Genomic DNA, 13,181 nt, shown 5'->3' on the forward strand with positions numbered 1-13,181 from the left:
AAAATCTTAAATAGAAGAGGATAAAAATAACATGCAGGGCCTCCCCAGTGGCACAGCGGTTGAGCGCTGGGCTGCGAAGCTGCCCGCAGCCTCTGCAGCGCCAGTTCGATCCCCGGCCGCAGGACGCGGGTCCCACATGGCGAGCAGACCTCTCCTGCCACCCGCTGCTCCCCTCAGCAGTGTGCTGCGGTCCTTCTGCCTGTTTTGCTCTCCGCTCTAGCTCTGGTGAATTCTCTCACCCTCCTGCGCTTCTGACTGTACCCAGTGCTTGTATAAATAAATAAATAAATCTTAAAAAAAAAAATAACATGCAGATTATGAATCCAGTTTTGCTTTAAAAGTACACACACATGGGCCTCTCCGGTGGCGCAGCGGTTGAGCGCTGGGTTGCGAAGCTGCCCGCGGCCTCTGCGGCGCCAGTTCAATCCCTGGCTGCTCCCCGGCCACAGGAGGAGGGTCCCACATGGCCCTTCTGCCTGCTCTGCTCCCCACTCTGGCTCTGGTGAATTCTCTTACCCTCCCATGCTTCTGACTGTACCCAGTGCATGTATAAACAAAACAAACAAATAAATAAATAAAGCATGCCTCTATAAAAAAAAGGGATTTTTAAAAAAAAAAAAAAAAAAAAAAAAAAGTACACACACACATACACACCTGTACACAAAAACTAGAAGGAACTGCATCTCCAAGTAACGACTGTGAACTGACGCTTTCATTTTATTCTTATGATTTAAAAAAAAAAGTCTTCAATATACATGTATTACTCACATAATCATAAAAGAAAGTTTATATGTAAATAAAAGAAAAACATCAAAACTCTAGGGGAAAGACAGGCAGCTGGTACAAATAACTTTCAAAACCAATAATAAAAGCATATTCAGGTCCTCTCTGTTGGCCTAGGGGTTAAGTCTCAGTGCTGTCGCCACCATGGCCTGGCCAGGGAACTACCCACATGTGGTGCATCAGACCTCTCCCGGCTTGCCCACTGTCCCCCTCAGCAGTGTATCTCAGTCAATCCGCCTGCTCTGCTCCCCACTCTGTCTCTGGTGAATCCTCTCACCCCCCACACCTCTGACCTACACCCCCATTCTTCCACGCAAAAAACAAAAACAAAACAAAAACATGTTCATTATCCTGCTTCATTAGTTACCAAAGGTGTGAAGCAGAACAGTAAGGCGCTGCTGTCAACTGCTTACGAACAGCACTGTGGGGCCGACTGTAGGGTGTCTGGGGCCCACAAAGATACTTCCATTTTAATTTTTTTTTTAAATAAATCAGTTTGACAATAATAAATCAGCCTAGATTATATTTGACTTTTACTAACAGTCATAAAGCAGAATTTTTTGTTTGTCATGGAGAAAGGACCCGGGGCTACATAAGGCCAGGCTGCCTCGCACGAGCAGGAATGCAACAGAGGCAGATGCCCAGGGTCACTGCTGTGTGGTCACCACATCCTGGACAAAGACCACCTGCACACCCCGCTCCCAGCTGTGCCTAGATCCAGAGAGGGCTGTGCAGGGGTCTGGGGCTGCTGATTGATTACTTCATAGAGATCAGTATTACTTTGTGACCATACCACAAAAAACATACTAAAATGATCCCTCAAGCTATTTCCTTTTTTTTTTTAAAAGATTTATTTTTATACAAGAGCCAGGGTACAGGCCAGATGCGCGGGAGGGCGAGAGGATCCACCAGAGACAGATCGGGGAACAGAACAGGCAAACTGACTGAAATACACTGCTGAGGGGAGCAGCGGGCGAGACAGGAGAGGTCTGCTCACCATGTGGGATTCTCGCTGTCCGGCCAGGATTGAACCCGTGCTGCAGAGGCTGCGGACAGCTCCACATTGCAGCGCTCAACTGCCTGCACCTCCAGGGAGGCCCTCAAGCTATTTCCTTTATCTAAAATTTTTCACCCCTAGGTAATTTTCTAAAAGACTGAAAAAGCATAATACAAAAAGATGCTCATGAGGAATGATGTATAATAGTGAAAAACATGGAGATAACTTCAACAGCCAATCAAAGGTCTAACAGGACAGAATACTATGCCTCCAGTTAGAACTGTGACTCCAAAGATGGTACATGTACTTGGAGAAAATTCTGCCATGCAGTTAAGTGGAAAAATGATAGAGAGGTATACATATGTAAGATATATATGCATGTATATACATATACACATATATACACACTATGTTCAGAGTTACGTAAAAATGCAGTATGAAAAAGCAGACGGTAATGTATCAAAGCGTGAAATGCAGTTTTACTGAGAGTTAGGGGCATTTCCCCACACAATCCCCCATTTTCTGAAATGTTGCTATTTTGCCTCCATACTTTAAAAAGTAAAGCAAGAGCATTTAATAAACTATAGACCTCTATACAAATGTAAAGTATTATCACTGGAAGGCAGCTTATACTTGCTTAGAATGGAGTAGAAATAACACTAGTCCCAGATGAACTGTCCCCCGTCTCCTCTTCCAGTGGAGCTGAGCTGGGGAGCTCGGCTAAGTGCTGAGAAAAGGCCCTGCAGGGGCCTGGGGTGAAGGCACACTTCTTGAAACATCCATTCTGATATTGTACTCATCTTCCCTGGATGCACCAGGCACCTGCCTGTGTGCTCCTAGTCTACCCCTATGGACTAGTTGGCCAGCTGTGACGTTGCCATATCAGCTCCCAGCTACTCTGGTGCTTGCTGTGATGCTGTGCCAGAGCACTGCCACTAACTCTGTAGGGTAAGTCCAGGAAATGTGCCTCTTCCCAAGCCTGCACCATCCCCTCCTAGACTATAATAATGTTCACTTGGAAGTACTACTGCTCGCAATTCTTCAGCTCTATTTTGATTCTTATTATTACTCTAAATGTAACAGTTCACAGAAGATATTCCTGATGGAAATCTGCCAGGATCCTGTCAGAGGGCAATGACTGACATGTCTTCTTTTTATCTGCAGGAAAGATGTATTTCCTTTGTCAGTGACTTCCAAATTCACCAAGGAAAATGCATCCTCAAATGGCCCTCATCTCTCCTCTTCTGAGGTGGGTCCATTTCCAGGGAGGTGACACCTAATAGGTCCTGGGGTGGAAGGGCAGGCTTGCCATCTGGAAGTGCCAATGGAATACATACACGAGCCACCCTGCTTCCACAGCTCAGCCTGGGCTGGGGTGAAGGGGCCACTGCCAGGAAAAGCTACATTAATTCCTTGGCTTGGTGCCCAGCACGAAATTTCTGCTGGCTGAGGGCTGAACCACACACAGGAGTTTTGCCACATCCAGTGCATTTATTGAGTCCATACTACTCACCCCTGTGGCCCCCGCACCCAGCAGGGTACTGGGCATGTAGTATGTGCTCAGTAAGTGCTTGTTGAACTGAATGGCAAAGGGCTTCTCTTCACTGTGTGTTCTCTGGTGTTCTAGGAGGTGGGAGCTCCAGCTGAACACCTCACCACACTCTTTACATTTCAGTGACTTCTCCCCAGAATGGACTTTCTGATGTTTGATGAGACAGTGGTTTTGGCTGAATGCCTTGCCACACTCATTACATTTATAAGGTTTCTCCCCTGTGTGAATCCGCTGATGCACAATGAGGGATGAGTGGCAGCTAAAGGCTTTCCAACACTTGCTGCAGTCAAAGGGCTTCTCCCCTGTGTGGATCCGCTGGTGCACGATGAGGTAGGAGTGGGAGCTAAAGGCCTTTCCACACTCGTTGCACTTGAAGGGCTTCTCCCCACTGTGGATCCGCTGGTGCACAATGAGGTAGGAGTGGCAGCTGAAGCCCTTCCCACAGGCGCTGCACTTGAAAGGCTTCTCCCCTGTGTGTATTCTCTGATGGAGAGTCAGGCGGGAACGGTTGTTGAAGGCCTTCTCACATTCAGTGCATTTAAATGGCTTGTCCCCATTGTGGATTTTCTCATGCACGGTCAGGGATGAGTGACAAGTGAAGGCCTTCCCACACTCATTGCATTTGTATGGCTTCTCCCCAGTGTGGATTCTGTGGTGCCGGGTCAGGTGAGTCCTCTGGTTAAAGGCTTTCCCACACTCATTGCACTTGTAGGGCTTCTCCCCAGTGTGGACCCGGAGGTGCATATTGAGTAGTGAGCTGCAGCTGAAGGCCTTCTCACAGGTGTTACATTTGTAGGGTCTTTCACCAGTGTGAATTCTGTGATGTACGTTAAGTGACGAGTGGCAGCTGAAGGCTTTCCCACACTCGCCACAGAAGAAGGGCTTCTCCCCGGTGTGGATTCTCTGGTGCTCGATGAGGTTGGTGCTCCATGTGAAGGCCTTGCCACATTCCTTACATTTGTAGGCTTTCTCGCGTGCGTGCCAGCGCCGGTGCAGAGTGAGGGATGAGCTCTGAGGGAAGGCTTTCCCACACTCGCTGCACACAAAGAGATCCTCTCTGGCACTGGCAGCCTGCTGCCTGCTAACAAGTGGGTATTTTCTGTATTTACTCGACTTGCACGTATTTTTTTCTGTGCATGCTCTCTGGTGCTCGGTAACTGCCTCACTCTGTTGCAAATTCTCCATGTGGCTGTCAGGAGGGTCTCCATCTGAAGGAAGCCTCTGCTGGGTGAAGATGCTGCACCTGAGGGGAGAAGCCTCAGAAACCTCATATCCCTGCCAGCACTTCTCCATGGAAACATTCCCACAGCTGTCCAGTGCTTGCCTCCAGAATACAGCCTTGCCTCTGGACAGAGCTCCCCCTGCAGGGCCCTCCCAGGACCATCCAGTTCCTGGACTGGAGCTGTGAAGTCTGGGTCTCACCAGCCATTCTACCATTGGCTCCTGCAATGGCTCTTTTTTGTAAAGGTCCTGCTGCTGAGACAGCTTCTCCTTCAGCTCAGGCCTAAGCTCCCATTCTGTGAGAAAGGGAAAATACAATTTTCTGTAAGCAAGAAGTGTGTCACTGGAACTCAGACTTGAGGTTAGCCCTGGAGATGTGGAAAACATGAGTAAAAAAGGGTAGAGCAAGAGAGTGGGGTGGTAGGGAGACAAGGGAGTGTACCCAGGGTAAGCCTGTAAATAAATAGGAGTAGAGGAAAGGGGTGGAAGAACAGAAGCCATAGGGAAGTCAAAAAGAGTTGGTACTAGGAAAGGAGCACAGCTTATAGGGCTTGGGGTGGAGATGATTCATTTGTTAAAAAAGACACAACAGGCCCAAAACGGAGTCACTTGTGCTAAGCCCAAGTCACCAAACCAGGATCAATACCTCACCTCATTACAGTCTCAGCCTCTCCCAGGAATGCAATCTCAACCAGTTAGTCTGGAATTTCCCATCTTGCAATCTGCCTAATAGAACCTTCCTTTCCCTTGGTGATCTTGTCTGAAAAAATCCACTCTTTACTAGAATCTTCCCTTCCCTGAATCCTTCTGCCTATAAAAGTTCTTCATTTTGTACAGCTTTCGATCTACTTGATGGGATGTTGCCTGATTCATGAATTGATGAATACAGGATAAAGCCAGAAAGATCTTTAAATGTGCTCAGCTGATCTTTTTTTAAACACATTTGAAACATCAACTGAGCAATTGTTATGTTAGAATTGGGCATGAATTTGGGGTAAATATAAGTCTAACAATAATCCAATTTAAATTTCCTGGTGCCAGAAGGAAACCCCACCTCTTCTTAGCATTTCCTTTAGAACACTTGAAATTGTAAATGTTTTCTCTGTCTTGAGATGTACATATATGCTTTTGAAAGTTAAATAAGACTCTTGCCAGCTTTGCACCCCGGAGAACATTCTGGAGCAATTTTGTAACCTGTGACCTGTGAATTCAGAGCAGATTACCTTTTGCTCCTCAGGCCGATTCTCCTCAGAGGGCAAGGCCCTGGCTCCAGTTCCACATGCACTCAATGCCCTGCTTCATTTTTCTTGCTGACATCTAACAAGTGCCATTTGTTAAATATTTCTGTACACTTATATACACTGGCAGAAGGCAGATGCCTTTGTTTGTTGTGTTCAGTATTGTATTCCTGACACAGAATGCCAAATACATGTGTTGTGGTAAGAAGGCAAGCAAGCAGGGAAGGATCTAGAAGGTACTGAGCAAATGTGGCTATAACTTGGGTAGCGGATCTGTGGGAAGGAAGCAACTTTGATGGATGGGGGCACAAGGGGAACTGAGGGCGGGAGTCCACATCCTTCCATTGTGTCCCCTGCTCACCTGGATGAGCCCCTCCAGAGACTTCACTGGGCACTCTCCATGGCTCCTCGCCTCGTTCCAGATGGGAGATCACATCTGGCTTGCAAACAGGAGGCCCTGCTCAAGAGGGAGGAAATGGCATAGCTCTGTCTCTTTTGCTCCTCAGGCCGATTCTGTGTACTGTGACTTTCTAGAATAACTGATAGCATGCCTGTGAATCAGCACTGAGAGAGGCATTCCATACCCGGGGATGGGAGCGTTCTCAGACAGGGAACCCAAATTGAGGCACGCACACCAAGAATCCCATAGGCACTGACATCTTCCTGGGAAAACTGCAGGGTAGGCTAGGTTCAGTCCTCTGTCCTACCCTACTCCCACGCCTCTGGACCAGTCACACTTCCAAGAATGGAGACCCATGGCATTGCTGAGTCCTCACATATACCCAGGCATAGAGACCACTTCCTGAAAGGCCTGGCATGAGGGCTGGTGATAAAGGGAGCCATCTTACCCAGGGCGAGAAGGTTCTGGTAGTTTTCCAGCATCACATCCCGGTACAGGGCCCTCTGAGGGGAGTCCAGCTGGCCCCACTCCTCCTGAGTGAAGTCCACAGCCACATCCTTGAAAGTCACTGATTCCTGGAATGACATACATGTTCTCATTCACCCAGCATGGGAGTGTTCATGGCCACTGTTGATTGAGGACCTTAGGAGTAAAGGGTTAACCTCAGGTGACCTCTCAAGCATAGAAGGTTGTGCTCTAGATATCATCTGTTGTAACATCCTGAACGCACTGGGGATCACCACATGAAAGAATAGTACAAAGAAACCAGAAACACAACTCAAATATTACCACTGCAAAAGGACCCAATCCCAGACAATAAGCCATTATTAACACCCTGAGGAAGAAAACCTTGTAATTATCATTAAGTTCTGTGCCCAGTGACCAAGGGAGCTGCTCCATGTCCTTCCTGCCTGCTGCTTCCCCCAATTCCTTCCTGTAGCAGGCCCTTACTCCCTTGTCTACCTGGCCTGTCCTGGTCACTGACATTGGGGTAACCTCCTCTGCCACTTGGTCATTCTGGTTCCAAGTGGCATGACAGCCCCAAATAAGGTCACCTCTCAAACACGTCTCTTCTGTGAGTTGGGGTTCATCACCCCTTCCAGGTTGCTGCCACAACGGTCTCCACTCATTCAACCAAACTCTGGCTCCTCCTTGCTAGTGAATAATCTCTCAAGACCAAGGAGTCAGGACTTCTCCTGACTTGTTCCAGAAGCTAGGGAAGAGGGAGGGGCTGGGAGAGCATAGAAAGGCAGGGGAAAAGATGCCCTGGGCAGGTTCTGGGCACAAGGAGAAAAGCACTGCGCTCTGCGCTTGGGCAGCAAGGGCGGGCGGACTGCTTCGTAGCAGCTGCTCACTAACTCCTCTCTCTTCAGAGACACTGGCAGCCTGGCTGAAATTGTAGAGAAGGCATCAAGTCAGGCATAATAATGAAAAATAAATCAAGGAAAGGAAGCCATGGTTCCCATCCTGAAAGTACTTCCTGGGGAGTAAGTGTGTGGGGCCATGCTCCCAAGGGTCACCAGGACTCCCTGAAGCCCTGGATCTGCATCAGCACTGGAGACAGGTGAGGTGACATGGATTACCTACCAAACCTTGAGCTGAAGCAGCAGCACCTTCCAAGTGTCTACCATGTGGTCAGGAAAAGCAGGACCCTCTATAGTCACAGGGGATTTGGGCCTGCCTTCAGATTTTTATATAGTTACCGGTGTTGCTATGGACAGAGTATATACTCCCCTCCCCAAGTCCTATGTTTAAAACTCTGACCTCTGATGTGACTGTATTTGGAGATACAGGCCTTTGAAGGTAGTTAAGATTACCTAAGGTCATAAGGGTGGGTCCTAGTCACATAGGACAGGTGGCCTTATAAAAAGAGAAACACAGAGATCTCTTTTCCCACACTGAGGAAAGGCCACATGAGGACATGGGAATAAAGGGTGGCTGTTTGCAAGCCTGGAAGAGTTCACATCAGAAACTGACCCTGCTGGCCCTCATCATAGACCTCCAGCCTCCAGAACTGTGAGAAAGTAAATTTCTGTTGTTTAAGCCACCCAGTCTGTGGTATTTAGTTATAGCAGCAAGGGGCGACTAAGACAAATATCAGCATGAACAGTACGTAAGATTAAACCATCCTCCATACCACACACAAAACTAAACCTCAGGTGGAACAAGGACCTAAATTTGAACACTCCTGGGAGACAAGATTCTGTAAATCCATGGACGCAATGACAGGAAACCCAGGAATCATGAGATTTATTTGCCTCATGAAAGTTTACAATTTATGCACAGAATGCTGACAAACCACTAAAAAAGAAAAACAAGAGAAATGGGAATACAATTCACAGAAGATTCTCAAATGGCTGATAAACATGAGGGAAGATACTCTCACTAGGATCCAGAAATGGAAAACCATTTCACACACAGCCAGAGGCAAAATATTCAAGGACCGAAATATCAAGTGTGGGCAGCCCCGTGGGGGGCCCCTGGGCAGTAACTGGGTCATCTGTTTTGGAAAGTGACTCTATCAACTCTAGGAAAGCTGAGTGTGGTTCCTTGTGCCTGGAAAGTCCACTTTGAGATTCCTACCCAGTCAGAGTAACAAAAAAACTGACTGCCCACTGGGAGGGGTGGATATACAACAGGAGACTGTGCAACTGTGCAAATGAAGAGGCTGGACTGCACAGTCCTCCCAAGGAGCTCTCAAGGTTACAGCAAGAGGTGCTAAAGTTGCTTTAGGGAGCCAAGCAAGTGTGATGCCCTTCATGGAACTGTCTAGAACCACACACAGTACCATGTAGTTTATGAATATCCAGATGTGCACCTCAGACAGCTCCACCATCTGCTGGAAAGAAGCACAGGATCTGACCCTGAAGACCTGCCTGGGCTCCCTACTCTTGCCTGTGCTAGCAAGAGACTGTGGGCCAAGGTGAGGGGCTCATGTCTGTGAACCATGGTAACACTAGTGCTGATGTAGTACTCATGTCACTGCATCTTGGTGACAAGAAACCGAGTTACTGCCTTGTGTGCAGCACCTATAGGTCCCAGGTAGGCTGCAGGGGGTCCTTCTGTATTTGCTATTGGCAACACCCTCTGTTGCTGTTACAGAGGGGGCCAGTGAGAGGGCAAGGAAATGGAAAGGAGGCAAAGAACATACTGCTTTATACACTACGTTTTATGTTTTAAAAATTATCTGAAGCAAATATGACAAAATGTAGACATTTGTTAATTTTACAAAGTAAGTGCATAGAATGTTGTTGTTATTTTGTTAAAATTTATATATATATATATATATATATATATATATATATATAAAACAAACAGGAAGAAGTGATCCAGGGAGGAGGAAATGTAAATTTCCAATGGACTTAAAAAAAGATTAATGATTTTTGTCAGGGAAATTAAAAGTACAACAAAATTAAGATGGTATTTTTTACCTATCAGAGCAGCACTAATAAAAACCCAGTAACTCGACAATGAGGAAGCATTGTTGGTGGGAATGGGAACTGTTATACCCCAGAAATAAATGTTCCTGCATACAAAGAAGCAAATGAAGGTTTGGGTGACATAGTACCATACTCACCAAAAACCAACCAAAAGGGTTAGGGGGAACCTTTTTAGGTGATAGAAATGTTCTTGGTCATGATAGTGGTGCTCACTGTATACACTTACCAAAATTCATCAAATCCTACACTGAAGACTGGAGAACTTGACTGTATACAAACATTACCTCAGGAATTCTGATCCAAAAAACCCCACTGGATTTCAGGGCGATGACAAAGGTGGGGGTGTGGGCCCATGCTGAGAACACGCCCATAATGAAGAAATGAAGAGGAAGGGTGATAGTGGCATTAGTAGAGGGAAGGAGAAAATGGGCAGAAACAAAGCTCTGGAAACATCAAAATATGATGCTGGTGAGAGGGGCCATCAGAGGGTATGTGGCTTCAGTGTGAGAGTGTCAATGTGCAAGGTAGGGTCCTTGCACAGGTCCTTCAGCGGGTATTCCCAGCCCACTGAGAAGAGCTCCTATCCAGTGTGTCTTCATCTGCAGCTCAGGGAACAAAAAGTCCAGATGGCATGTGTAGGAATCACATGCAGACTTGATAACAAAACTAGCACAGAGATCAGGACAGACCATCGGGGAGGTACCAGGAGAGCAAACACTTGACCATGAATGAGAGTGAGATGGCATTCAGCCGAGAAGGCAGAGCAACTCAGTCACCTAGGCTGCTGAGATAGCAGGAATAGCACCTCTGCACAAGAAGGGTGCTAGCTCCCTAAGGGCGGGCACTCACACAAGCGCACGCACACTTTGGTGGGCCAAGGTAAGCTGCAGGCATCACCACATCTCACTTTGCGTCCTTCAACTTGTATCTCCTAAGGATATTCTCTCATGCAATCGCAGTGCTGTCATCACACCCAAGAAATTTAATATTCATACAATCTGATTCAAGATACAATCCATTTTCAAATTTCCTTAGTTGTCCCAAACTATCTTTTTTTTTTAAAAAAGATTTTATTTATTTATTTATTTATACAAGCACTGGGTACAGTCAGAAGCGCGGGAGGGTGAGAGAACTCACCAGAGCCAGAGCGGGGAACAGAACAGGCAGAGTGACGAAATACACTGCTGAGGTGAGCAGTGGGCGTGGCAGGAGAGGTCTGCGTGCCATGTGGGACCCTTGCCGGTGGTTGGGGAACGAACTGGAGCTGCATCTCCTGGCAGCTTTGCAGCCCAGCACTCAGCTGCTGTGCCACCAGGGGAGGCCCCCAAACTATCTTTTAATTTTCTCTCTTGGATCTATGGCCCATCAAGGATCATGTAGTGCACAGGACCACCATGTCTCTTGAGTGTTTTATAGAATGAGAGCACATTCTAACACCTATGGAAGCTAGGCACACCTCACAGTACATGTTTTACAACTATTTCTACCTTTCTGAGTCAGAGAGCTCACTTCTCTCAAGTGCAGGTTAACAAATCAAAAAGATCCTAAAAATGTCAACCCTCCAGATTTTTAATACCCCACATTCTTCGTACTTTTCTAAATATGACGATGAGTGGAGGTGGACTAAGTGGTAGAACAAAATGAAAAGCAAAACACAAAGTCTACAAAAAGAGGGTCTTAGTACCAATTCTTTTGGGTCTTAGTACCAATTCTTTGCCGCAGTTCTAGAAAATTTAAACCTGCAGGTTTTTCCATGAAGGCCCTGGTACAGAGGAAAAGCACACAGGCCATGCCCTACCATTACTCTCAACCCAATTCTTGCAACACAGCAGGTTTGGGTTTAGCTGTTCCACACCCCCTGCCTGCTTCCATTCCAGAACACTTCTTCAAACAAGGACCAACTGCCACAAACATGCCCGGGGCCAACATGTGGAGTGGAATAAAGTGATCACATGTGAGCTGTCATCTATTTACTGGGGTCCCCCTAAAACCACTCCTCAGAGCTCCCAGCACAGTACTGGGCATGTTGGTCCTGGGTGATTGACTGACTTGTTGGACTGAATCAGACTGGAAGGGGCACTGAGGAGAGTTCATTTGAAGGGCACACCTGGGGTGTCACCCATATTGTCTTCGACTGGAACAGTTTCCACACACATGGCTTCCTGAGGGCCTAAGAGCATGACCCCAAATGGAAGTACTTGGATGACTGAAGATTCTGGGCAGGTAAGGAAGGTACCAACTCACTTCATGAAGGTGTTGAGAAGGAAGTAAAGATAGTCACTCACCTCAGACCTGGCTTCCAGGAGGCCCTGACCCAATTTATCCTCTGGATTCTCTTTGAGGGGAAGAGTGGTGTCCAGAGATGGTGAAGCTGGCAAGAGAAATGAGTCAACAGGGGCTGGCTTGCCCATAGCCACCAGGGACATCAATGAGCCCACCCCAGCCCTGGAAGGCGGGGGAATCAGAGAGGAGCCAAGAACCATTGCCCACAGGTAGGATGGGAAATGAGTCCCAATAACCTGCATATTATAATACAGCATCAGAGACTGCTGTTCAGGGTCTTAGACACCCCAGCGAATGAGGGAAAACACTGCCATTTCCTTCCTATGATCAGCATGTTTGAAACAGTGGGAACAAATGGTTGTGCACGGTGAAGAGACAGAAGGCCTGCTTATAGTGGGTACTTCTGGGAGACTAGCCTGACCTCTCGAAGTGTTAATCTCTTCAAGTGCAAATCCACAGACACACTGACTAAGAGTCAACTGTACCTGTCTCCTCGGATTTCGGGGCAGGGGTCTCCATGGCGGCCCTCGGCAGCGTCCCCCGGAGACTGGGCAGCTCTGCAGCCTCCTGGGCCCCAGGCTAGCCCCAGAGGAGCGGGTCCTGCTCCCGGGGCTCAGGGTCAGCGGTCTGCCGGGGAGCTCCGGGGGGGATTGCACACGCAATCGCGGCACAGCGATCACACGCCCACTGGGGTGAGGGTCAGTCTCGCTCAGCCCGCGCGCCACACCCCAGGCTGCGCTCTCGCCCCATCACCCGCGCCTTACACGGCCCGTCACACTTCTCCTGGGGACCGAGCCCGAGGCCAGGGCAGGTCTCGGGCTAAGCCTCCCGGACCAGTGGACATAGAGCGTGTATGGCAGACAGGACCCACGGCTGAGGACAAACCGACCAGAGGGGTCCACAAAAGGACAGCGACCGCCACAAAGGAGCACACTTGCAAGCCGCCGAAGGAAACTGCGCGTGCTCAGAACCGATGCGAACTACAACTCCCGGGAGCCTTTGCGCATTTTGGAGCCTCGGACTCCATTTCCCAGAGGAGGTCTGAGGCGCCATCGCTACTCTGTGCTCTGGACCTCGGCCACGGTGTAGCACAGACTTCTGGGAAGTGAAGTTCGAGTAGCACACCGTCACCAGGGAGAGGCGTGTCTGGAGAGTGCCCCTGCCGTGACACAGTGCTATAAAATTAGCGCAGTGCTGATACCAGTAACTGTCAATATTTATTGGGCACCAACCACATGCTAGGCATATTTTCAACAGCTTGATGCGT

At 48.1% G+C, this 13,181-nt stretch overlaps 1 protein-coding gene across 4 annotated transcripts; it reads right to left on the reverse strand.

Moving 5' to 3' along the window:
• Window positions 1–254: 254 nt before the first annotated feature.
• Window positions 255–12,863, reverse strand: ZNF74 (zinc finger protein 74). Of its 4 annotated transcripts, none has more exons than XM_037496532.2 (5): window positions 12,400–12,863; window positions 11,917–12,002; window positions 6,640–6,766; window positions 6,153–6,248; window positions 255–4,849 (listed from the first exon to the last, which is right to left on the reverse strand). In XM_037496532.2, the coding sequence occupies exons 1-5, from the start codon at window positions 12,431–12,433 to the stop codon at window positions 3,186–3,188; spliced, it is 2,007 nt and encodes a 668-aa protein (XP_037352429.1). In that variant the 5' UTR covers window positions 12,434–12,863; the 3' UTR covers window positions 255–3,185. The 4 variants fall into 4 exon arrangements, with proteins under 4 accessions (XP_037352429.1, XP_037352428.1, XP_037352426.1 ...); XM_037496531.2 differs by having other exon boundaries at window positions 6,153–6,251; XM_037496529.2 differs by lacking the exon at window positions 12,400–12,863 and having other exon boundaries at window positions 11,917–12,393.
• Window positions 12,864–13,181: the final 318 nt, after the last annotated feature.

Source organism: Talpa occidentalis, unplaced genomic scaffold, assembly GCF_014898055.3.
Source record: "Talpa occidentalis isolate TD23 unplaced genomic scaffold, MPIMG_talOcc4v2.1 talOcc4.8, whole genome shotgun sequence".
Lineage (NCBI taxonomy): Eukaryota > Metazoa > Chordata > Mammalia > Eulipotyphla > Talpidae > Talpa > Talpa occidentalis.